This window comes from Rhinatrema bivittatum, chromosome 6 (assembly GCF_901001135.1).
Source record: "Rhinatrema bivittatum chromosome 6, aRhiBiv1.1, whole genome shotgun sequence".
Lineage (NCBI taxonomy): Eukaryota > Metazoa > Chordata > Amphibia > Gymnophiona > Rhinatrematidae > Rhinatrema > Rhinatrema bivittatum.
Genome location: NC_042620.1, coordinates 296,053,660 through 296,080,359, shown reverse-complemented (window position 1 = coordinate 296,080,359; position 26,700 = coordinate 296,053,660). Strand labels below are relative to the sequence as shown.

The following is a 26,700-nucleotide window of genomic DNA, read 5'->3' as shown; positions in this document are numbered from 1 at the left end:
AACCCCCTAATATAGCTAAGTGGTATGTCAAGGTTTGGCATATACTGGAAATTAAACATCTCATTCCTCAAAGAATTGTTTTAAAAATAGGATGAGAGTTCCATTTATGGTACATGCAGATAAAAACACTTATCTGTAGACCTGGATACATGCTTTTGTATCTATTGGATTTTTTTTCTACTTTTTTGCTTCTGAAGGCTTCATGAACTATTATAATTGGGTAATTGCACAAGGATAGTCTGTTCTAACTAAAATTTATGATTGTACACCATTGGTGGTGGAAACAAAAAAAGACTGAAAGATGTAAACAGAAAAAGTGAGTCTCCAAAAATATGATGGAAAACTTACAAAAAAAGTTAGTTTTCCTATATAAAAATCTCCATAAAACAGGGGAAAAAAATGTCCATTCTGGTGGAACTACCTTAGGCATTTGGTACAGGCCGGGGTCATTTTAGTCTGTCAGGAAACTGCCCAGTAACCTCTTGCACTTACCCCTTCACAAAACTGTCAGACGCTCCTCCCTGCTTGACTGCTGTCAGTTTCTTGGCTTCTTTGATCCAAACCTGAAGCTCTCCAGTTTCTTCGCCCTTACCTGCGAAAGGCACAGTGTAATCACTCAGACACTGCACAGGAGATCATACAACAGCAAGTGGATGCATGCACGTCAAACATATCAATGAAAAATGTAGAGGTAGTACAAGTTGAAAGAATCTTTTTTTCCCTCTACAGTCCACAACTACACTGTCACTTAGAAGCAAAGCAGCTTATACCTTATAGCAAGGTATTTGGAGAGGGCAATTATAACAGGACTCAGATCTGGAAATTAATGCAGAAGAGCCTTAATGCATAAATACATAAAACCCTCTCCGCTTACAATAACTAACTGTTAGGGGTATTCAGTCACACACACACACACCCCTTGGTGTCATGTCGTTTGTGGGAGGGGTTGTTTCATTTTGCTTTTAATACACACTATTTTACAATAGTGCTTACAAAAACCACAATTCATTCCCTACCCCAGCTGCCATGTTAAATTAAATCCTACGCCTGTCCAATTTTAAAGTAAATAAATAAAAAGCTACCCTGAGCTTTCTCCCGACTCCTCCCCCCCCCCGAACCCTTGGCTTACCCGTAATAATGTCCACAGAGGGGAAGGAGCAGTCACCAGAGGTTCCTGCCCTGCTGGTGCAGTAAGTCGAAAGGTGAGCTGACGGCATTTTGATTTGCCACACCTGCCTCTATCTGGGCATATCACCTCAGATAAGCTGGGCTGGGGAAGAATGGAGAGAGACTGGGGGAGGTAGACAAAAAGCCCAGGGGAGGAGCCTTTTTTTTTTTTTTTTTAATTGGGCAGAAGTTGGGGTTGGTAAAAGTGGGGAAACGAAACCCGAACAAAAAATGTCACTTGTTTATGCTTAGTTTCAAAAAACGAAAAGGAAATGTCACTGTTTCCTATGTTATTTTTCAAAAGCACATTCCTACCATTTCTTATACACTTTAGTCACCTAAAACTTAGACACGTATCTGAAATTTATGTGACTAGTATTTTTTTTCTTCAAGCACAGAAGATATATTAATTACGGTTGTTTTTCCAGAGATGAATGTAACATGCATATAACAGACATCAAAACAGTTTACTTCCTGAATATTAATGGCACCACAAGTGAACATCCTCCCTCCCACCTCCTCTTTCCTTCCCTTGCAATAGTAAACCAAAACAATTCCTGCCATCTAAGAGCATCGTCTCATTCCATCTAGTAACAAGACTTGTAGTGGCACTCATATTTTTTCACGAAGAATCGAAAGACACCCATGCAAGAATATGATTCAAGCAGTCCAAGACTCAAGCTGGCAGCAGAATAGATTTAAAAACACAATCGAGCAATTGATTTTCTACTACAGAGTGAAGTGAAAGTTTAGCTTTGTTGGTCCAATAAATAAAAAACAAACAAACAAAAAAAAAAAACACCCCTTCCAACTGTCTGCACCATTTTGTTTACTTGTAAATAAAAGCCATCAATCTAGATTACAAGCTCCCTGGCCTTGTCTTTCTCTTTGTGCAAAAGCAGCAAGGGCTTTCGCACAGGAAGACACATACTATTCGATGGCACGCTGCCAAGAGAGCGGAGGTCATGCGGGTCAAAGTTTAACTGAAGTGCCATGAGCAAAAAGATCCAGAGTCTGTGCCTACCATATGCTGCCTGCAGAGCCACAGAGGGTGACTAGAACAGGAAAGGGAGCCAACACAGCACGAAGTGGAACAGCAAAGCCACGGTTTATACCGCAAAGCTGAGCAGCTCAGGTTTTTTGCGTGATGCTCTTTGGCCAGGCAGCTCAGTTAAGACCGGAACTATGTTACCAAAAACCTTAATCTAGAAAAATCACCAGTCTCTTTTCCCTCCAATGTTTTTGTTTTTTTTTTTTAATTGGTAATTTGACTGATTCTTATATTTAAAAACAAAAAAAAGTTAAATTTCTATAACCAGAAATTCTAAAATGTAAACTAATATATATCCTTCCATTTTCAATTCTGCATTGATGTATCCAGACAGATTCAAAGTATTTGTGACAACATTTTATTTATGACAACATATTTTATTAAGAAAGACAATGGAGCTGATGTAATAACTAAGCAGCTCTAAAAGCTGATGCAGGTTTTTGTATGCACTTGGGTGGGTCTATGCATGCATTTTTCCCCGCGCTAGCCTTGCGCAGGTTTGTAATAGAGCGTTCAGCGTGGGAAATGAGGAAGTGAAATATTCACAGGCTATGTAGGGAGCCGCGCATCGCTAGTCCAGGTTTTTGAACGTGGGATTTTTAGCATCTGGGTAATCACGGATTACCTTCACTTTTTCCAGAATATTTTTGTGGCTCAGCTGTAGAAATCTCTGCTGCATTCCAGCACCTGCCAGCACCCACCGGGGTACAGCTGCCACACAGTCTGAGACTGAACATGACGGGGATAGGCATTGGTCTACCCACCTTCAGTTCCATTCCTGGGCCACTAATTTCTTCGCTGTTTTATAAAAAGGGAAGGTTTTCGCCCCAAGAATCACTTGCGGGTCACCACATTAAAGCGGGTTTCAGCGCAGGTTTCTGTGCGGTCTATTACACAGGGCCTTGACTGCAAGTATGTGTGTGCGTTTTAGCATCAGTTTTACTTCTGCACACACTTCATTTGCATCCTTTATAACATCCCATGGAGAGACTGCTTTTGTTGTGCACAAAAAAAAAAACAAACAAAAAAACACATGTGCAAACAACTAGCGCCTATTTCACCACGGGTCTTATTACATTAGCCCCAATATGTATAGGCCTGCTGCTTTGGCTGCAGTGCTTCTTAGCACAAGCTGCTTTCCTGTAGATTATCCTCTGAGCAGCTGCTGATTTTGCTGCACTGCTGCTATAAATCAGTATTTCTCAATTATCTGTCCATGGACGGCCAGCAGTCAGTAACTGCATTTCTGCTGGTCTTAAGAACATAAGTGCCATGCTGGATCAGACCAAGGGCCCACTGAGCCCAGCATTCTGTCTCCAACAGTGGCCAGTCTGGGTCACAAGTACCCCCCCCCTCGGATCCCCAATATTTGTTCTATTTCTTCTCTCACTCCCAGGGATACGCGTTGGCTTTCCCAAATCTACTTGGCTAACTGTTTATGGACTTTTCTCTCAGGAGCTTGTCCAGTCCTCTTTTGAAACCCACTATGTTAAGCTGCCTTAACCACGTCCTCTGGCAACAGATTCTGTAGCTTGATTATGCACAGAGTGAAAAAAATAAATAAATCTGCCAGCTGCTAGTTTCATGGAGTGTCCCCTAGTCAGTGTTTGAAAAGGTAAATAACCGATCCCTATTTACCCATTCCATTTCACTCATGGTTTTAAAAATCTATGTCCCCCCCTCAGTTGTCGAGTGAACTCTTTTCCAGGCTAAAGAGCTTTGATCTGTTTAGCCTCTCCCCATAAGAGCTTTACCATGTCCTTTATTTTTGTTGCCCTTCTCTGTACCTTTTCTTACTCTGCTATGTATATTTTTTCAGATGGGGCAACTACATCCGTGTACACACACACAAAAAAACAAAACAAAAAAAACCACCCTCTAGGTGTGGTTGCACATGGATCTATAACAAGGGCATAATGATATTCTCAGTTTTATTTTCTATTCCTTTCCAAATAATTCATAGCCTTCTATTTGTCTTTTTGACCATTGCTGCACACTGAGCCAAAGATTTCAAGGTATTGTCCACAAGCACTGTAAAAAAAAAAACCAAAACAAAACCCAGCAGAGACTACAGGTCAAGGAAGTGCAAAACTGTGCTATGGATGCCCCCTGCTACACTGCACCCTCCACACAGCCAGCAGACTAAGCCCCTCCCTATTTTATTTTTTGAAGTTAGGACTAGTCACTGGGAGACTCGCAGTTTAAACTGAATGTTAGAAGAGTTGGCTGGAGACAGTCAGCACCCACTCTTCTCTCAGGCTTCACCTCTTGCACTGCACCCAGGAGGGAACAGAGGTACCGCAGTGCCCCAGAGCAAAGGGGATGCAGTTTCCAGTCGGCTATAACATTCCATTGACGCTCCTGCCCTCCCAGCAATCAGTCCTTGGAAGTAACCCCAACTACAAAAAAAAAAAAAAAAAAAAGTCTGCAGGGCAAAGAATCAGAATTTGACCAACCAGTGGCTGGTTGGGATCAGACAGAGGGATGGATTTTTATTTTAATTTTAAAAATGACCAACTGATGGGTGCCTGGTTGGAAAAGATGGAGAGGTGTTTTTTGTTTTCCTTTTTTGAAGACAGTACTGATGGCTAAGAGAGAGAAAGAAAAATGGATGGAAATTATTTTTTTGTAATGGCCAGCTGGTGTCTGGCTGGGAGGAAGGAGAGTGTTTGAGAATATTTTATTAAATTTGCTAGATAGCTTCTTAAAATGAAATATGACCTGCAAGGCTGACCCATGAGATTAAAGAGTGGATTGGGAGGGGGGGGGGAGTAATAGCCCCCTGTGGCAAAAGTTTGATTACAAATATGTTCTTTTACAGGACAGCAGGAGACTGTTCCACAGTCACCAGAGCTATCTGTTATCACCATTGCTGTCTGAATAGTATCAGTTGGGTGGTAGCAGCTGAGAACAAGAGAGAAACATGCAGCTGGTGACAGATTACCAACGTTACTGGAACAGTCACTGTTACAATTAGAGCAGTGATACAACTCAAACATTGATCTCTGCTTCAATGGCAGGATGTAACAGGGAATTGGACTCAAACAGAAACCAACAAGGGCTCTGACAGACAGACTAGGAAAGTGACAAGTGCAGAAACTATCATAAGCTTTTTGGGCAGACTGAATGGACCACTGGTCCTTTTCTGCTGTCATTTCTATGTTTCTATTTTAGTTTCATACTCCTGTATTTAAATGCCCTTTGAGACATCTTTCCAAACAAAACACAGCTGGTAGGGTTCTAAGATAGACCAAGACATTGTAAACAAACAGAAATGATGGCAGAAAAGGACCAAATGATCCACCCAGTCTGCCCAGCAAGCTTATGCCAGCATCTGCTGCACTGTGCAGGTTACCCCCCATGCTTATCAGTTTATCAGACCGTAAAAGTCAAGGCCCTTGGATGCTGTTTGAATCCAATTTCCTTTAACTGTTGCCATGAAAGCAGAGAGCAGTGTTGGAGCTGCATCAAAAAAAGTATCAGGCTTAGTGATTAAGGGTAATAAGCACCGCATCAGCTAGTTATCCCCCTTGTTTTTGTTCCTCAAACCGTTAAAGTCGGACCCCTTGTTGGTTGCTGCCTGAATCCATTTCCCCTTTTCTCACTGCTGTTAATGCAACTTCATCACTGGCTCTCTGCTTCAACAGTATCAAGACTTAAGGGTAGTAACTGCCACACGAGCAAGTTACCCCCATACACTCTTTTCTTTATTTCCAACCTCTAGCTTTTAGGGATCCAGTGTTTATCCCATGCCCCTTTGAATTTCTTGACTGTTTTAGTCTTCACCACCTCTTCCAGAAGAGCATTCCAGGCATTCACCATCCTCTCCATGAAGAACTATTTCCTGACATTGGTTCTGAGTTGTCCTCCCTGGAGTTTCGTTTCATGACCCCTAGCTCTACTGATTTCTTTCCAACGGAAAAGGCTTGACGATTGTGTTTCATTAAAACCTTTCAGATACCTGAAGGTCTGTATCATATCTCCCCTGCACCTTTCTTCCAGGGTTCACATATTCACCTGCACTTTCTCCTAGGACAAGCAGGATGGTAGTCCTTACGTGGGTGATTACAGAGCTCCAGACTGCCATATTAGACTAAAGAGACCCACAGTAGCCGAACAAGATGCCAATGGGCACAACACAACTGCAGCGTTGTGGGGAAACAGGGGCAGTCTGGTGGGCAAAGTGGGGGCTTGAGTTGAACCAGGCCCCGCATGAAACTCCCGACGTGGCTGGACTGAAATGGGCACCCCGATAACACCCTGGTGGTAGGTGCTGATGTGTACTCTGACCAAGCTGGTCTGGAGGCCAAACAGGTGCTACAGATCCGGCAGGTGGGGGAGCGGGCAGGAGAAAGGGTCCAGTCCATGGCCCCGCACCAGGTGGAGAAACCCTTCCACATTGATCCATTAAGATCGAGTGGAAGGTTTCTGGGATTCATTTAAGACCCTGGAAACACCATCCGAGAGCTGCAAGGGCTGGAGGATCATGTGCTCAACATCCACACCATGAGGGCCAGGGCCGAGGTTTGGGTGGCACAGGGTGCCCTGGTTCTGCGATAGGAGGTCGGGAGCTGTCCCCAGCGGAACTGGTGTGCTCAGAGGGAACCACACCTGTCTTGGCCAGGAGAGTGCCACCAGGATCATGCCCCCCCCCCCCCCCGTCCTCTTGCAGCTTCAGAGTCAGAGACATGGAATTGGGGGGTATGCTTAAATGAGACCTTGTCCCCAGTGAAAGGAGAATGCTTCACAGGCCCGACGGTCCTTCCCTGGAATCAGGGAGCAGAAGATGCTAACCTTGTGATTGGGGGAAGAGCTAAATAGGTCCATGTCCGGTGTGCCCCAGCGATGGAATAGGTTGGCTGCTGACACCGGGTTCAAGGACCACTCGTTTGGCTGGAAGGACCGGCTGAGGCAGAGCACCAGCGTGTTTAGGTGGCCTGACAGGTATGTGGCCCGTAGATACATCCCCTTGGAGAGGGCCCAATCCCAGACCTGTATCGCTTCCTGGCAGAGGGGGAATGAGCCCGTACCTTCCTGCTTGTCAATGTACCCGCTCCTTGGGGGCCTTGTCTCGTTCAGACCTTCCCTTCGGGGATACCAGCTTCAAGGACGCCTAAGGTACCTGCTCCTCAGGGACCTTGCTCCATCATGGAACTCTGCCCTCGTGGGGCTCCTCTCTACAGCAGCTTCCAGCCTCAGAGTGAGTACCTCAGCTCTTGGTCTATCTCTGCCTTGTCTCACCTCCGCTATTGCAGATTCTCAGCCTACCCCACATTGCAGACCACTACCGGATCTACCTTCTCTGGCATATCATCTGTACCTAAGTTCTCGGCCTACCCTGCTCTGCGGACCACTACCAGACCCATTATCCTCTCAAGATCTGATGAAACTTTATTTGCACTGCAGAGTACAGACCGGACTATGCCATCAGAGAGGCTTCTTTGGCTGGGTTCACAGCCCGTTCCCCGGGCTATCAACTACATTGCTGTATAATAAAGTGTATCACCCCGCTGTGTGTAGTACTGCTAAGAATCAGCCTATCACTACAAGTCCCCACAGGGCTCCATCCTGTGGGAGGAGTCATCTCTTGTAGTGACCAGGGGTCTACAACTCAATGTCAAAAACAACACGGCCTCTAGAGCTGGATCGAGGTGGGTGAGTACGGGCAGCCAGAGGGAAGTATTTCCTTGACCGGTAGAAGGGCTTGCAAGAGCCCAGCCTGGAGGACTTCCTGGCGCGGGAAGGGCCTTCTGAGGGGCTGGTGGAGAGTTGGTGAAGAGTATCATGCTGATCTTTCACCTTATCCCCAAACAGGTTCTCTCCTATACAGGGGAGATCCGCCAGCTTATCCTGAACTTCCGGTCGGAGGCCCAGAGTCAAGCTAGCTGTATGGTGCCGACTCCACTGGTGGCTAAGCAGGCTGCGGTTTTGAAGACGTCATAGGTAGACCTGACCTCTTGTCTACCCGCCTCAAGTCCCAGCGAGGCAATGGACTCCTGCTGTTGCTGGGGAGGGTCCTCTGCAAACATCTGGACTTGCTTCCATAGGTTTCAGTCATATTGGGTCATGTACAGCTGCTAGACCACAATACAGGCCACCAGCAAAGCCCCTTGGAACATTTTCCTCCCTATGCCGCTGAGCTCCCTGTGTTCACGTCCCAGAGGGGCAGAAGCGTGTGTCCTAGAACGTCTGGATTTCTTAAGTGCGAACTCCACCACCGCAGACTGGTGGGGTAAGTGCCATCGTTCAAAGCCCACGGCCTGCTGAACCAGATAAGTCAAATCAGCTTTCCTGTTCACCAGGGCAACAGACATCGAGTGTTCCCATGTGTGGAGGAGGAGCTCTTTAAAGATGTCGTGGACTGGCACTGCCACGACCTCTTTTGGAGCGAACTGGAGGACCTTCAGCATCTTATGACTTTTGACAGGAGCTGGAAGGGAATGGCCTCTGCCATGGCCTTCACAAAGCTGGCGAAAGACAGGTCTTCAGGTGGAGAGAGATGCCGCTCCTCTGGAGAGGAAGGCTCCAAGAGGGGGTCATCGGAGAACACTGAGGACATGTCAGAGGTGTCATCGCCCCACGAGTCATAGGGACCCTGTTCCTCGCTAGGGTCTGGACGCAAAGGGTGGGGACCAGAACAGAGGGTAGGCCTGGGCCCCAAGGCCATGGGGGCACTGGCGGCATCGATGGACCCCCAGGCATTCAGGGAGCATTGGCCATGGTATGCCAGGAGGAACTGCCGGCAGCTCGGGCAACCGTGGGCATGGGTGCCTGGTCCCTGAGGCCTCATCCTCTGAGGACCCAGGAATCTGTATTGTTCCCAGTGGAGGGTGTCTGTGGCCAAGAAGGCATCAGAGGTCTCTCTGGCACCTGTTGCGTCGGTAGGATGCCAAGGACGTCCAGATGCTCCAGCAGATGTGAATGAAGGTGGAAGCTCGGACACTGGTCTAGGGACAAGTGGCGCCGGCAGCTAGATACTGTGAAGTGCTTTGAGCACCGACGATTGCACCCTGTGATCCAACTCCTCCTGAAAGTCCTAGGTAGTAAGGACTGATGGAGGGGGACAAGGAGTCACCGGCACATCCTCGGAAGGATCACGAGGATGCACGGCGCCCAGCACAGCTGCCGATGGGAAATGCCTCGGCCTACCAGGGGCACCAGAGGATGGGGCCTCCAGTGGCCGGTGCCACTTCGATGATGGTTCAGCAGGCGCTGTTGCTGCTCCAGAACCGGAACCATGTCATTGTTGATGCTTCCTGGGTTTCTGGTGCTCGGCCCGGTCTTTCCCTGGTGCTGTGGACGAAGACAACCCCAAGATTAGGGGGGAGGGGAGAAACCACTGAGGATTGATCTTCCTCTCCTCAATCCTTAGGGGTACTGGAGAGAGGGACCGCCAAGGGAAGCGATGGAGACTGTTCCCTGCGGTCCTTAGTCATGGAGGACACTGAAGCAGAAGTGGAGGATTTTGGAGAGCCAAAAAGCTTCTCCATTTTATCTAGGCACGCACGATGCCCTTTGGGGGTCATTTGATCACACAAACGACACCCTCGAATGTCATGCGAGGCCCCCAGGCAGAGGATACACACCTCATGCGGATTTGTGACGGACATGGTCAGCGGGCACTGGGGACACCGTCGAAAATCTGACACCATCAAAACAAAAAAAAAAAAAGAGCCGTTGTACAGTCAATGACAGATGGGGGTCCCAAGGCGGGAGTCGTGAATAGACCATGAAAAACAGACAGCAAAACCCACAAGTACCTACTGGAGGAACTGAGTGCGAAGGGGGACCAGACGCAGAAAAACTCCCGGGATAAAAAAAAAAAATCAGCAAACACACTTTCAAGGGTTTGGAGCTCCACAACTGCGAGGCTCCTACCCCGTGGAAAAGAAGAGACTGAAGGGAGCCTCGCATGGACAGTGGCAGGCTAGGCATGCTCAGTCAAAAGTTTTCCGTGCCGGGCTCCATCTGATGATGTCACCCACATGTGAGGACCAACATCCTGCTTGACCTAGGAGAATATCTCATTTCTCCATGACATCTCTATGTAGTGGTGATGCCATGGAGAAAGTCGTGTCCCCTGTCTCCATCCGCTGATAGGATGACATAGCACCTGTCTGGACTGCTGTAGCAGCATGAAATGAAGAGAAGTTATGTTTTGGATCAGTAAAACAAAAACAGAAGAAAGAAAATGTAAATAAATTCAGGAAAAAAAAATTATGGCGACAGAGAAAAAAAATGTTCCTATCAGAACACTGAGGGACAAAAGACTGAAAGGGCTCCTACAGCAGAAACAGCAGCACAGGAACTCCCCCACATGTTTAGAACTATCAGCTTTCCCGAGTTTGGCGAAAGCATTTTTCAGTGAGGGCACCATCGAATGACATCACCAACTTATGGGGCTGTTTTGTTCCTGCTTGCTCATGGAGAAATATCGCTATAAAGAATGATACATTGCTCAGTTCTCTGAAGATCTTTGCTGCATGATTTGCTATGAAGGGAAGGCTGTCTATCATTAACACTCCCTGCTCCAGTCTAAGCCCAAACCATTGCAACAGCCCTCAGCTCCCTCTAAAACCTGGTGCACCTGCACCCAGATTCTGGCCATCAGGCATTGCTGTTCAGTGGTGCCAGACTCCCCCTGTGGGGGCTTTTGCTATATAATAAAGTGTTTGTATTACTGCTAAGGATCAGCCTATCACTACAAGTCCCCACAGGGCGGAGCCCTGTGGAAGGAGTCATCTTGTAGTCATCTTGATGAATTCTGCTCATGTGATTAGCCACAGCATCTGAAGTTCTGGCTAGTCACATGAGCAGAATTCATCATTTTCCCTGCTCTGTGCAGAACACTTAAGGCATTCAGGGGGAAAAAACAAAAAAACCGCTTCCCTCCCACCAAAAAAACCCAAAACATTCTACTCACCCTTCCTCCTGTCAGCAGGGCCTGCAGCTTTCAAAGGTGGAATGTATTTTAGAGAGACAACTAGCTCTCCCTTATACGAATCGCTGGTGGTATCTGCAATGCCCTAAAAGATAAACATAAGGAACAGATTAGCACAGAGACCCTTGAAGCTCCGGAAAGGAAACCCTTTCAGAATACATTCTTTTAGCTTTCCTGAATGAGTTTCACCTAGGCTCTCCCAAACCCAGCCTTCCTACAGGAGCGAGAGAGCTGGCTCATGCAGGGCCCTCAGAACACCTTTTTGGTTTTTTTTTTTGGGGGGGGGGGGGGGGGGGGGGGTGTCATGCAAGTGCTCCCGAATCCTGCTCCCAACTCCTTCCTGGAGATTACATCCAACGTAGCCTGGTTTACAGTAAAGTTCATTTTTGTCATGGCATATACAAGACAAAAATGATAGACACTATATCTCCAGTTCTGTAAATATAATACTCTGTATCCACAGACCCTATAACCACCCCAACAACTGATGCAGAGCATTTTCCCTTACAACGTATCATACAAAAACAGCACTCGGGGACCCTTCCACTTGAATAACGTCACTGAAATCTGATATTTCTAACACCTTAGCACGATACAGTTGCCAAATTTCAGTGAGAAGTGGAACAGCACTGCAATCATTCCCTAGCCTAGAACACCAAAGCACCAACTCTTTTGAAAGGTGCACATTAGAAGACAGACCAAGCTGGACCCCTATAGATCCCCACACAAACCCTAGGCATACAGAATACCTCCCTGTATTCACAATAGTGCCCCACTAGAAGTCCAGTAGCACCGCTCTGTGTGTCTACACCAGTTTGATTTATTCAAATTCGATCGTCTGCTTTAATGTTTAAACCGCAAAGTGGAGAACAATAAAATTTCTCCTAAAAGACAAATACCAAGTGGAATACTTTAAAGTGATTGTGAAAAATCCAGTCCTGGCTTTATTTCCCTTCCACCCCACAAGGAAAAACGAAGGCTCGGCAGCCCCAATATCCACCCCCCCCCTCATCTTTCTTCTTGTCCCCTGCCCCTTTCCCCTCCCCCCAGTCAGAGCTCACCTCTCCCCCCTCTTTCATTCTCCTCCTGCCCACACCTCCTCCCTCTGGCTCTGTTCTCCCTGCCTCATCCCTTCTTGCTTTCCAACTCTTTGAGTCCTCCCCATTCTCTGACCACCATCCACTTACTTGTACTAAATAGTGATGCGACATGCCCCCCCCCCCCCCCCGGTCTTTTACAGGTAATACAGGCAGCAGCAGGAAGGAAGGGAGGGAGGTCGGGCAGCCACCGTGACAGCGGAATGTGAACGTAGGTTCAGTGTCCATGGCGGCAAGGGAAGGGAACGTCTGCCTGGTGGCCGGGCACATAGATTTAAATAAAAGGTCCAGTCTGGTGGTAAACAAGGGGCTGCGTGGCCTGATGCTCCCCTTTAGGGGCACAGCTTGCTTGTGGCGGGTCTCTTATAACAAGTAATCTGTTGCACAGAAGGTGGAATATCAGAGATCGCACTTTCTGCAGTGCTTGAGTAGAAGGGGGGATGGGGGGGGGGAGGGGAAAAAAAAAAGTCCGCAGTTTGAAACAAGAGGCTTAACAGGCGGGCTGCTGGACAAAAGTTGGTGGGGCCATGAAACCTGCAATTACTTTATCCCCATCCCCCCCCCCCCCCCAATCATAATGGGCATCTCAGTGAGTAGCTCCTGTTATTCTCAACTCCAGTTTCAGTTTTCCTCATGGATAATAAACTCCCAGGATGCTTCGAAACGGGAAATTGTGAAGCCAGAAGTCACTCACCTGGTTCTATGCACCCTAGAACCTGGCTAAAGAAGAAGGAGAGGTCACACCTGTTTCACAGGGGACGGACAGGCTGTGACAGAAGGTGCCAGAATGATACCAACAGAGAAAGGAGGGATGCCATCACCAGTGAGCTGCACACAAAGCCACCATCTGTACCCTTGAATGCAGAGGCAGGCACTCCTCTGACTGGCTATCAAAATTCCAGGCATCCAGGGGGAGCTCCACTTCTCCCAAGAAAGTGTTTCGGCCGAAGCGGTCATAATGCCAGACAGATAGCTGCAGGGTCCTCATGACCAGCAGAGACTCCACAATTCCATACTGCAGGAAGAAAGAAGAAGAACATGTCGTTAGAAATCATGGTACCCATCACAGGGAACAGAGCCTAAGACGACAAAACAGATGATCCACGTCATGGCCAGATCCTGCTCAAAGAGATAAGTTTTCCTATTTATTGATCCAGCAAGGTCACCAACTGTAGGCAATATGCAATCAATTCAACTTGAATGCATTCCATTTACAATGTAAACCTGTCTTCCCAAACCAGATTAGCGTATGCTGTATCTGAACAGAGTAAAAACAAAAAGGTTACATACACTAACATAGTCTGTTACAGCAAGCTATTTACCCCGAATCTCACCACTTAGCAGATAAAGTTTCCTGGCTTATTTCTTCATGTGTTTTACAATCTTCATCCCAATTGCTGTTGTCTGTGCAGTCTAATATATATCAAGTAAGCAGGACTATGGGCAAAGTCTTTTCAGCAATGGCCCCTAATTTATGGAATCCTCTACCCTTGGAGGCTCGAAATGAGAAAAATTATTTGAAATTTCATTAAAAAAAAAAAAAAAAAAAAAGGAAAAAAGTACTCCTTTTTGCACAGGCATTTACAGAATAGGGAATTTTTTGTGTGAAAATATTTAAATAGTATCACCAATATCCAAAGAAAACCAGAAACAGTTTCCCCCTTTACAATCCCCCTCTTAACAACCACACACCTAAACCCCACTATCAGGCAATCATTAAAGCAATGAATAGGTCTTCAAATATAAAAACAAACAAACAAAAAGAATGCCAGTGGGCAGAACATAAACAGACATTTGATTATGGAGGTGGTTGAGAGCTCAGGAAACACTGATCCAGTGTTTACTCAATTGGGAAGTATAAATTATGTCACTTGGGCCTAGATTTACAAAAACACCATGGCGTCGTGAATCCCGCGGTAATGGGGGGCGGTCCTGCGATTGCTGCTGGCATCGCACCGAATAACTACACCATAAAAGGTGTAGTTATTTGGCACGAAGATGGCAGCGATGAAGGAGCTTACCTTTCGCTGTCGGCAAAGTCTTCGTGGCGTCAGCCCTGGTGCCGCCCCAACTCCGCCCCGATCTTGGTATCGCACGTGATAAGGGACTTTTTGCATGTAAAACGTCCCTTATCGTTTGCGAACCGCATAGAAAATGACCCCCTTGGTGAGGGCGAAAGGAGACAAAGGGCTCCCAAGATAAGTTTCTTAGCTTCAGAAGTTAACAGTGCTGTGTGGAATGCCATTCACACCACATCATACAATTTTGTCTTCCAAGGAACTAACAGGCCGATACAGTAAGGGCGCGTAAGAAAAAGTGCGGCAGTGCCGGGCGCCCGCTTGTTTGCCGCGCGCACAGTTCGGATCACATACCGCTCGATACAGTATTTAAATGGCATGCAAATGCAAGCCACGTCCAAAGCGCGTCCATGAAGCACAATCCATTTTGCTGTATAGAGCGCTATACAGCGCCTATACAGTATCCTGGGTGCGCTGGTACCTGTCATTTCAAATGACAGGTACCAGGAAGTGGATGGTTCTCCTACGCTCGGGCATCGGGGATTGCCAGTCCTCTCTCCCCCTCCCGAAGCAAGGCGCAGGGCGAAAATCGAAGAGACACGTTATTAAAGCAAATAGAAATTGTAACAAAAGTAAACTTACTGCATGCTTCCAGGAGCCCCAGTCCTCTCTCCCCTCCTCCCGAGGCGCCCACCGCGGCTCCCCTGCCTCCCGGGGGCAGCCGGCAGCGAAAGCGGCTTCCAGCAGCCCCGCCGGCGAAGGTGCATGAAAGCACGTCTAATTTGGGCGCTCACCTGCGTTCATGCACCTTCGCCGGCGGGGCTGCTGGAAGCCGCTTTCGCTGCCGGCTGCCCCCAGGAGGCAGTGGAGCCGCGGTGGGCGCCTCGGGAGGAGGGGAGAGAGGACTGGGGCTCCTGGAAGCATGCAGTAAGTTTACTTTTGTTACAATTTCTATTTGCTTTAATAACGTGTCGCTTCGATTTTCGCCCTGCGCCTTGCTTCGGGAGGGGGGAGAGAGGACTGGCAATCCCCGATGCCCGAGCGTAGGAGAACCAGGCCACACCATGTTACTCGCTTGCTCCAACCCACCTACTTATTTGACCGGAGCCTGCCTATTGCTGTCACATCCCTCTAACGCCAGGGTCAGGGTAGGCGGTAAATTAGCGGGTTAAAGACACAGCAAAACAGTTGGTTAAAAAGGCGATAATCGGGCTGCACATTACTGTGTGGGAGGGAATAACTAATCCAATCGTTTACATATCATATACATGCCGCGGGCGGAAAGGGAAAATAGATTTAAAGAAGCAGTAAGGATTGGTAAAAACGGATAGTGAATCGCGGGTTAGACTTACGCGGCCAAATTGTGGGTACAAAGTGGGTTAGAAACAGGGTAACCGCGGCCGCGCTTTACTGTATCGGCCTGAGAATCTGGTGGAGAATCACTCAGCCATGCTAGTAAATTACACCTTTTTTGCTCAGAAAAAAAATAGTCTGATCTTGACTTTGTATTTTAGGGAATTTACCAAGAAATTACAAAAGGAGTAGACATGTGGTATTTCTTTCCTACTCGTACATGCTAAGCCATCAAAGCTCATCCTTCCGAAATTTATAAATGGACACTCCCATAAGCAATGCATTGAAGTAGCTTCTGGGCACTTACACAAACATTGATTAGAATATAGTTTCCCAATTCTATAAGCCCTTAGAGGGCTCACTATGTAATATACAATATTGCATTTCTCTCAGAATTACGTTTTCTGTACTTTGATTTAATAGAAAATAAAATAAAAAAACAAACATCTACTGATGTCTTCATGTCCACTTGCAAGTTTGAACTCCAGATAGAAGCTAGGGATGCTACTACAGATTATGAACAATGGGTTTACAAAAATTTGTAGAGTAGATTAATATATTATATGAAGAATAAAGGCCATTTAAGTTTGAAATGCAAAAGATGTTATCAGCAACATTTCCAATTTGAATGTGTTCATAAATTGTTTGCAAGTAAATAAACGTTTTTGCTAAACCCAACTGCAATGTGTTAATGAGCAAGCTTGTGAAGAACTGCTCTCCAAAACCACTGAAACAGTCTTGATGTCACCTGCAACTAGGGGAGTTTAAAACATGCCTATCTCCTGAGGGAAATACTGGATTCCCCATGAAAGGCAAAAAGAACCAAACAGTTTGAGTTTATGCAAGAACCTCCATGCTCCTCTTGTAGATTTAGTTAACAAGGAGAATATATGATTTGGGAGCTTCTCTCAGTCTTTTAAATTCCTATTTCATGCACAGTAACAGGGTAAACTCAGAGCTGCTCCAAAACACAGATCTACACAAAAGGAGGTATCCAATAACCAATCGCTATGAGCAAATGGCATGCCAGACTAATATATATAAAATTTGGAAAATTCAAATTTGTCAGATATTGGGAGCATCAATTTTACTAACGCAATTCTAGCTCCCACCCACTCCAGAGAAAAAAAAATGTACTACATGAAACATGTAAAGCATTTATCTCTTTCAGTCTCAATATAACTAGAATCCTTTATAAAACAAAGTTTTGGCGCCAAAACTATTTTTTACCAAAGCTATTCTGTTTAATGAGACTGGGAGTGACTACCATCCTTCCAACAGACTTATCTAGATTCAGCTTGTGGCCAGAAGAGAGGAAAATTTGTTCTTACCTGATCATTTTCATTCATGTAGTACTACAGTTCAGTTCTGACAGTGGATTTTGCATCCCTACCAGCAAATGGAGTCAGAACAAAACTTTGAGGCACTGCTACATGTCAGAGTGCCACCTGCAGTCAATCAGTATTGACCTATACCCACGCCAAGATGTTCAAATTACCAAACCCTAAGCAAACTAAGGGTCAGCAGAGAATACAGGTGGAGCCCCCTAAAACCAGGACCCTTTGCATAAACCAAGGAACATATCAACCTATGTATGCTGTCAGTAACTCTGCATGTGTCTACATACTGTCTCAACATCCAGAAGTGAGGAAGACTTTCGAAAGAAGGGGATGGGTCTCTAGACTGATGTGTGGTACTACAGGAACGAAAATTATCAGGAAAGAACAAATTTTCCTTTCCTATTCATACCCCAGATCAGTCCAGACAAATGGAATGTACCCAAGCTCCCCTATACTGGATGGGAATCCGAAAAACCCGTGCACAACACACTCTCCCCAAAAAAGACGCCTCATCTGGCACCTGCACATACAAGTAGAAATGTTTGGTGAAAGTATGAAGAGAAGACCATGTCGCAGCCCAAGAAATCTCTTGCACAGAACACTCAGCCCAGGAAGTTGCCATCATTCCAGAGATAGATGACCCTTACATATGTTTACCGAACTTATAGCCTCCCTCAGCCATCTCGCGATCATACTCTTGGAAGCTTTATTTCCCTTCTTTGCTCCATTAAAAAGGACAAACAGATGATCCGACCTCCAAAAAGTATTTGTCACCTTGAGATACCGAAGAGTACTTGTCTAACATCCAAAAGATGCAATTCCTTTGCCATTGGATTGGTCAGAAATTCAGAAAACCTGGAAGCTCAACCGGTTAAGGTGAAATGATGAAACCACTTTAGGAAAAAAAAAAAGTCTGCATGCAATGACACCCCAAAATCCTCAAAGGATCTCTACATAACAGTGCCTACAGCTCAGATATCCTTCTGGCTGAACAGATATCTACCAAGAAAACAGACTTCAAGATTAGACCCTTCAAGGATGCCCTAACCAGCTCAGAGGACCACACAGAACTCTAAGCACCAAGTTAAGGTTCCAGTCCAGACCCACCTTCCGGATTGGAGGATGCAGATGTTTTGCCCTTTTCAGGAAACATACCACATCCAGATGAGCTGCCAATGACCTTCCCTGCACCTTATCTATAAGAGACTAAGGCTGCCACCTGAACCTGGAAGGAATTAAAAGTCTAAGCCCTTAGACCAGGGCTTCCCAAACTTTAATCAATATGACCCTATTTTATACTTGAAAATTCACATGACCCCAGAGGATGATCCAACCAGAGGAGTGGGAGTGTGGTTCATCTGCAATCACCATCCCCTCATTCCAACTGATTCTCCAAACCTCTCCAGTCTATGCTTTCTCTTAACCTCCATTCCCCTCCAGAGGACATCCTCTCACAACTTCCGCTACTCCAGCTGATTCCCTCTTACATCTTCCAGCTCTTCTCACCTTCCCAGCCCATCCTCTGTCTCTCACCCTCTCCAGCCCTTTTCACATCCTCCTAGCTGAACCTCTCACCTCCAAGTCATTTGTATAACCCACAATTGTTCCTCTATCATCCCCTTCCTCTCACCCCATTCCTTTGCCCCTCCAACTCTTTGCTCTCATCCCCCCCCCCCCAATTGATACCCTCTCACCCACAGCTCCTCTCTTGCATCCCCCAGTATCTTGTCATTCCTCCCCTTACCTTCCATAGCCAATCCCTCTCCCACTGATCCAACCCTTAAACCTTTCTTGCATCTGATCCCTCCTTTCCAACAGCTCCTTCTTCAAACATTCCTTTGGCCAGGGTCAGCAGCAACATTTTCCTTTGGGCCCTTGGCCAAAAGTGAATGAGAAGTAGGGCAACATTTTTCTCTTGGGTAGATTCAGTGGTGAGTGGGTGAGAAGCAGTGACAGTCTTCACTGGCCTTTGCATACTCAGCCCACCCTTCCTCTCATGGCTGGTCCAAAGCCTGATCTGCAAGTGGCAGCAGAATTAGTAATGAAAGTCAGTACAGATTCTATGAGCCAGCGTACGGTCCTAAATCATTTTTGTGCAGGTTTTCCTGTGACTGCGTAAACTCATGCGAGGGCAAGACCACTGCTGGACCTTTGAGTGAATGCTGGCTTACAGGCCCCATGCTGACTAGTGGTGCTGCTGGCAGCATCTGAAGAGCACTACCCTTTTGAGGCACTTGTGACTCCAGCTGGAGGTTTTGTGGCCCCATTTGGGGTTCTGACCCACAGTTTGGGAAGCCCTGCAAAAAAGGATAGAACTTGTGGAACCTCCACTCTTAATGGTTGCAAACTATTCTGCAAGCACCACGCTTAAAATCCCCTCCAGACTCATACATAAGCCAGAGAAGTGGAGGTCTTCACACTTGCAGCAAGATGGTAATCACAGATTTTGAGTTCCCTTTCATGTGGAGTCATCTCCTCTCAAGAGCCAAGCCACTAGACAGAAGCGATTAACCTGGTCTGAAAACATGGGTCACTGCTGCAACAAATCTGGCAGATGCGCTAGGGGCACAGGCCTGTCTACTGCTAGATAAACCAGGGCCACAAACCATGGCCGATGTGGCCACTCTGGTACCACCAGAATCTCTCTGCCTGGATGAAGCTTGATGCAACATAACACTTTTCCTATGAGACACCACAGAGAGAATACATACAGCAATAGCCCTGTTGACCACAGCTGAACAAGGGTGTCAATGCCTTTATAGCCAGCCTCTCCTGCGACTGAAAAACCAGACTGCCTTTGCATTCCCTGGAACTACCATGAGGTCCAAGCACGGCTTGTCCTATCTGCCCTGAATCAAGGCAAAAGCCTCAGACAACTCCCATTCCCCAGTATCTAGCTGCTGCCTTTTGAGCTAGTCCACATGCAATGCCACTACTCTTGCTAGATGGTTTTCCACCCAAACAGGTCTTGTGCCTTCTGCACCACTAGATGAGTTTGTTCCACCTTGACGAATGAGGTACACCACAGTAGTCACATTGTCTGAGAACACTCGCACTGACCTCCTCTGAATGAGTGGCAGAAAGGCAAGCAATGCTTTGAAAACTGCTCTGGTTTCCAAACGATTGATGACTAGGATGCCTCTTCTGGCGACCACAGCCCCTAGACTAATCTGCCTTGACAATTCGCTTCCCATCCTTTGAGGCTGGCATCCGTGGTCACTACCACCCAGTTGGGTACTTCCAGGTCCATTCCTCTCTCCAAATTGCTCTGAGACAGCCACCACAAGTCTGGAACTGGCATCCCCCTGAAGTGGCAAAGGAAGCTGAAATTCCTCCGAAAACTGATTCCACCAAAGGCCCATGGAACTAACTCCAGCGTAGAAGCCATAGAACCCAGGACCTGCACATAGTCCCAGACTCTGGGAACCAACAACTGCATAACACTGAGTACCTGACCCCTGTAACTTGGCCACTCTCCAAGGTCAGAAACACCTTCCTTAACTGGGTATTGAACCGATCCCCCAGATATTCTAATGACAGGGATGGCTCTAAATGGCTCTTCGCCAGACTCCAGAAGCTGCATGACTTGGCGAATTGAATGACATTACTCCGCTTCTGACTTTGCCCTGATGAGCCAATCATTCAGAAACTGATGTATCAGTATCCATTCCCGCCTGAGTGCAGATGCCACACCACCTTGGTGAATGTGCATGGCACTGTCTCCAACCTGAAAGGAAGGGCTCGAAACTGAAAATGCTCTGAGAACCAGGAAGCTCAGGAACCTCTGGCGACTGTCCCCTTATGGGAATATGGAGATAGGCCTCTGTCAAATCCAATGAGGCAAAAAACGTTCCTTTGCATACTGCTGCTATTACTGTCTGCAACGTTTCCATCTGAAAATGGGGCACCCTAAGGGCAACATTGATAGTTCGCAGATTGAAAATGGGTCAAAACATCCCCTCTGTCTTGGGAACCACGAAATACACTATCTCCCTTGCCCCCTCTCCTGAAGGGATACCAGAAACAATGGCTCATAGGCGAAGAAGACGTTGCACCATATCCTGCACTGCCTTCCGACTGGAACAGATGCAGTAGGAGACCACAAAGGCATCCCTGAAAGGCCAAGAAAATTCTAAAGTGTATCCATCTCTTATCACCTCCAGCACCCACTGGTCTGACGTGACCCTGGTCCACTCCTTGAAAAAGAGGACAGCCTCCTCCAGACTGCTTCCACAGAGTAGTGGACCAGTTCACCTTCATTGGCCAACTTTGTTTCCCCCTCCCCCCTGGGAACCACCACACAGAGGTGGTCTACGCTGTGCCCGAGAGGACTGCTGCCTGCCCAATCCCTGCTTTTGTACTGCAGGAACAGAGGATCTGCTTGGACAAAATCTTCTTGCGTCTCGAAAACGAGCACACAGGGGAAAGGACTTCTTGGTGGATTTCTTGTCCTCTGGTAACTTAATGCCCTTAGACGTCCCCAACTACTTCATGACTTGCTCCTTGAAGGGAAGGTTAGACAGCTGGGCTTTAGATCACACATCCACCGACCAATTTCGCAACCATAACAGCCTCTGCGCTGCCACCAGAGACCATATTCCTAGCAGAAGTCCGAATCATGACAGAGCACATCTGCCACATAGGTTTCACCTACCTCCAAACGGGCAGCCTGGGCAGAGTCAGCTGTTGCCCCCCCCCTGACACCTTCTCGTGCGCCTTCTGCACCCAGCACAAGCAGGCTCTCTGCAAACTCCCGCAGACTGCCACCCAAAGGCTCAAGGCAGAAACCTCAAACAACCTCCAACAGAATTTCCAGCTTCTGATCCTAGATATCCTTTAAAGCGACCCAACCTGCCACCGGGACGGTTGTATTCTTGGTTACTGCAGAAACCGCCACATACAACTTGGGGATCATCCAAGACTCGTTCCAGCAAGGATATAACTTGGCCATAGCTCTGGCCACCTTCAGGTCCACCTCGAGAGACTACCACCACTCCTGATCCAAATTTCACCTTCTTGGGTAGAGGGAAAGGCTTAGGACAGGGTTCACCCCCTCATTGCCCGAATCTTCCTGCACAACTAATCCAACTCCAAATACCTGGGGAATCAGTGGACCTAGTTCCTCCCTGCAGAACAGGACCAACATGAGGGCAGTCACCCTCTGCCATTGGGACGTCATCCACATCCTGCATAGGATCCCATACATTGGTGACTGGGTTCCTGTCTGGGTGCAACAGATTCTCCTACCACAGACTCCTCAGACATGTCCCTGTGCCAGCCAGGGACCGTCCCATCCCAAGGAGATGTAGGATCCCTCAGGAGCCCACCGGCTCCCCCCCCCCACAATGAGGTAGTTAGCTGCAGGGGGCTTTCTGGGAAGCAGCCTCCTGGACCCTGCCTCTTTTCTTAGCCAGACAGGCCTTATGAAGAAACAGGATGAAATCTGCTAAAAATTGCTCAGAATCCAAAGAGGACAGATTCTGGCTGTCATCCCCCTGGCTCCCCTGTCCCTTCCTTGCCATCAGCAGGTCTTAAATCAACAGGAAAAAAGCAGGGGAGGGGAGTTCTGAGGCTCTGGAATGGCCTCCTGACTCCTGCCATGTGCCTTCAAAATGGCCACCAACTGCTCCAATCACCCTGGAACCTGCAGCACCGCCCCGCCCCAGAGTCCCGTAAAGGTTCCAGCCCCGCCTGAGGCGCACAGAGGCGAGCCACCTTCAACTGCAGCAACTTTTCCTGCGCTGAGTGGGCATTGGGATGAATCACAGTTGGGCCTAAAATAGCCCGTGCCACTAAGAAACCCCGCCGGCGGCACATTCCCAACGTTGATCAAGCACCCAGCCCGATTGGGAGGCTTCTGTCCTCACTCACCTGGCACTGCCTCCGGGCAGAACGGCCGCTCAGCACTGCTCCAGCTCCCTTCGCTTGTTCTACTTTTTTTTTTTTCTTAAAGGCACAAGCCCCGAAAATACACAGAAATAACCCCAAGTGAGGGAAATCACAGAAAGAAGGGCTACTTCCCTGCTTCTAGATGTCAGGAGAGAGCAGACACTGGGGGAGAGGACCCAAGACCCCTAGCTTTCACCCCCGCCCCTGATTGAGAAGGGCTGAGCTAGCTCAGGGATTACCACCACCCCCCACTTGCCTTGCTCCACCCAAGGAACTTAACACCTTGGGGAGCCTTCCAGGAATCTTCCTACTCTGTTTTAAAAACTCCAGACTGCAGGTTTGCACCTCTACCATCTGCTGGAGACAGAAATACTGAGGGATATGTAGCAGTGCCTCAAAGTTTTGTTCTCTGCCTCCATCTGCTGGTAGGGATGCAAAATCCACTTGTCTGGATTGATCTGGGGTACGAACAGAACGGTCACATTCTTCAAACATGGTTAAAGCTTTTGAGAGAGGTTGTCGAGAATGGGAGATTAAAATATATCATCTGCAAATAAAGTTTTTAAAGATTTGGCTTCTATGCTCTTACCTCCAATGTCATTTCAAGTTTATGACTCAAAGGCTCTAATGCCAAAATAAACAAGGGCGATCTGGGGCATTCCTGTCATGTACTTCTGGACAACTGGAAGGGATAGCACAGTTGCAACAAGTGCTCTCTGAGGACAGCAGGATGCTAGTCCTCACAAGTGGGTGACATAAGTTTTCTGCATTGGGGATCCATCTAATGTCAGTTTCTAGAACAGACTAGGCACACTGAGCATGCCTGGCATTCCCTATACCACATGTCCATATGGGGTCCCTCTCCATAACTGTAACAGAATTTTAATTAAAATAAAGAGAAACGCAACTTCACAGGGTGGCAGGCAGGTTTCATAAAGACTAACATCCTGCTGTCCCTCTGAGAATACCCATTATAAATAAGCAACTCTGCTTTCTCAGAGGACAAGCAGGATGGTAGTCCTCACACATGGGGAATTCCTAGCTGCAGGCTGTCCCCCAACAGAAAAGGGGACCAACAGACACCCAACAGGTGCCAATGGGCACACCACCACCGATGCTGTTGGTAACAGAGGGGGGGGGGGGCGGGGGAGACAGCCTGAGCCCAAACAGGCTGCCCTAGGCGGAAGAGTTGGGTTCTACACCTCAACCAGATTCCAAAGGACAGACTGACCAAAATCAGTCACATTGGTCATCCCTATCCAGACAGTAATGAGATGTGAATGTGTGAAGAGAACTCCACGTCATAACCTTGCAGGTCTGCTCCATAGGAACTGCTCACAAGTGGGCCACTGACACTGCCATGGCTCTGACAGAATAAGCCGACAAGATTTAAGATGCAGTCCCACCTGGGCATAACAGAAGGGGATGCAATCTGCTAGCCAATTGGATAGTGCCTGATTTGCAATGGCAATGCCCAACCTATTCTTGTCAAAAGAAATAAAAAGTTGGGTGGACTGTCTATGGATTTCTGTCCTCTCCAAATAGAAGGCTAAGGCTCGCTTGTGGTCCAAACTGTGCAGTGCTCATTCACTTTGGTGTGAATGGGGCCTGGGAAAAAATATTGGCAGGTCTGACTAAGATGGAAATCAGACATCACCTTAGTCAGGAACTTAGGGTGCGTACGCAAGACCACCCTGTCATGATAAAAAAAAAACTTAGTATAAGGTGGATGAGTTACTAAAGCCTGGAGCTTGCTGACCCTGTGACTGAAGTGACTACCACCAAAAATATGACCTTTCAGATCAGGTACTTCAGGTAAAAAGTGCACAGCAGCTCAAAAGGAGCTTTCATCAGCTGAGCTAACACCACACTGAGGTCCCTAGATACAGTGGCAGGCTTCAATTGAAGCAGGCCCTGCTTGAAGCATACAACTACAGACTGTACAGGGATAAGCATATCTATACCTTGGTGGTATACGCCAATTGCACTGAGATAAAGACCAACTCAGAGTTCATGCCAGCCTCAGATAGGTATAAGAGGTAGTCAAGCAGTTTGTGTAGTGTGAGCCTTCTGCTCACACCACATGGAAAATGTCCTCCACTTCAGTTCATAGGACTTTCTAGTGGAAAGCTTTCTAGAAGGACCTGAGACATCCTCTGAAAGATCAAGCAGCTGCATGATTAACCTCTCAACCTCCAGGCTGTGAGTGACAGGGCCTGGAGGTTGGGATTTTGCATGATGAGATCTGGGGAAGTCCCTAGACTGATCAGTCTCTGGATGGACAACTCTCTTAGGAGTGGAAACCAGACTTGTCTTGACCAATGATGGGCTATAAGGATCATAGTCTCCTGACCTCACGAAGCTTCAAAATAGTCTTCACTGCTAAGGGAATCGGGTCTTCTGTATGTGTGTATATCTTCCTTGTTCCAAGGCTGGTTTGCCATCTGACCTGTACCGGGAGCAGAACAGAGGCACCTTTCTGTTGCAGGGGGATGTGAACAGATCTACGCCCGGGCTCCCACAGAGGCAGAATATCGGTTTCGCTACTCCCTTGTCCAGGGACCACTTATGGGTTCTGAAGGCTTGACTCAGCCTTTTCACTACCATGTTCTCTGTCCTTTCCAGGTACATGGCCTTGAGCACCATCCCATGGGACAGGGCCCACGACTAGTTCTGGACTGCTTCCTGACACAGGAGGTATAATTCAGTGCCTCCTTGCTTGTTTATATACCATATAAACCATATAAACATAGTGCTTTTCTGCACTATTGTTTAAATGGTAAAGTTTATTATAATTACACCCCTGTTTCTTGTGAACCAGCATGATGGGACCACCGTCTTGAATGTTGGTATATAAAAAAGTTAAATAAATAAATAAAATAAATAAATAAATATACCTACTTCGTTGTCCGTGTGAATCAGAACAACTTTTTTGGACAGCTGATCTCTGAAAGTCCATAGTGTGTCCCTGATTGTCTGAAGCTCCAGGAATCTGATTTAACAAGAGCATCTCTGGGCAGACTAGAGACCCTGAGTGCTGAGCCCATCTACATGACCTCCCCACCCCAGGATGGATGCATCTGTGGTTAGGATAATTTGGGTATGGTGTCTTCGAAAGAAGATCCCCCATTCTAGATTTGAAAGTACCCCTCCACCTGGACAATGAGTCTCAGAAAGATGGGGTGACTGATACAATCCTGGAGGCTCTACATTTCCTGTTGCCACTGCAACCTGAGGGTCCATTGGGCTCTGCACACGTGTAAACGTGCCAAGGGAATGACATGGACTGCTGCAGCCATATGGCCCAACAACCTCAATATGTACCTGCTGGCTCTGTTGGACCTCTGCTGTGATGGTTGTCAAGGTGACATCCCTCTGGCGAGGCAGGAAGGCCTTGGGCTGAGCCATGTCTAGCAGGGCTCCTATGAAGTCCAAGGGACATGCTGGGCTGAGATGGGACTTTGGGTAGTTGAGAACGAACAGTAGTGACTCCAACATCCGGATGGTCAAGTGCATGGACCTGGTGGCCCCTGCCTGAGATGTGCTCTTGACCAGCCAATCATCTAGATACAGGAAAACTTGCACTCCCAGCCTGCAGAGGTGCGCCACCACCATGACCAGGCATTTTGTGAAGACCGGTGGGGCTGATGCAAGCCCGAACAGCAACACCTGGTACTAGAAGTGCTGTTTTTCCATCACAAATCTGAGATATTTTCTGTGTTCAGGGAAGATCTTGATATGAGTATGCATCCTTGAGGTCAAGGGATCATAGCCAGTCCCCTTTTTGCAAAAGGAGGATCAAGATGCCCAGGGAAACCATCTTGAACTTTTCTTAGAAACTTGT

At 47.4% G+C, this 26,700-nt stretch overlaps 1 protein-coding gene across 2 annotated transcripts in view; it reads right to left on the bottom strand.

The window, feature by feature from the left end:
- SYTL4 (synaptotagmin like 4) overlaps window positions 1-26,700 on the bottom strand; it is a 155,180-nt gene that overhangs the window by 14,408 nt on the left and 114,072 nt on the right. For both annotated transcript variants that reach the window (XM_029607400.1, XM_029607401.1), the window contains exons 13-15: window positions 13,110-13,271; window positions 11,142-11,244; window positions 493-592 (exon numbers count right to left, since the gene is read on the bottom strand). In XM_029607400.1, the coding sequence (XP_029463260.1) occupies window positions 493-592; window positions 11,142-11,244; window positions 13,110-13,271 (365 nt within the window). The remainder of the gene's footprint in view (window positions 1-492; window positions 593-11,141; window positions 11,245-13,109; window positions 13,272-26,700) is intronic.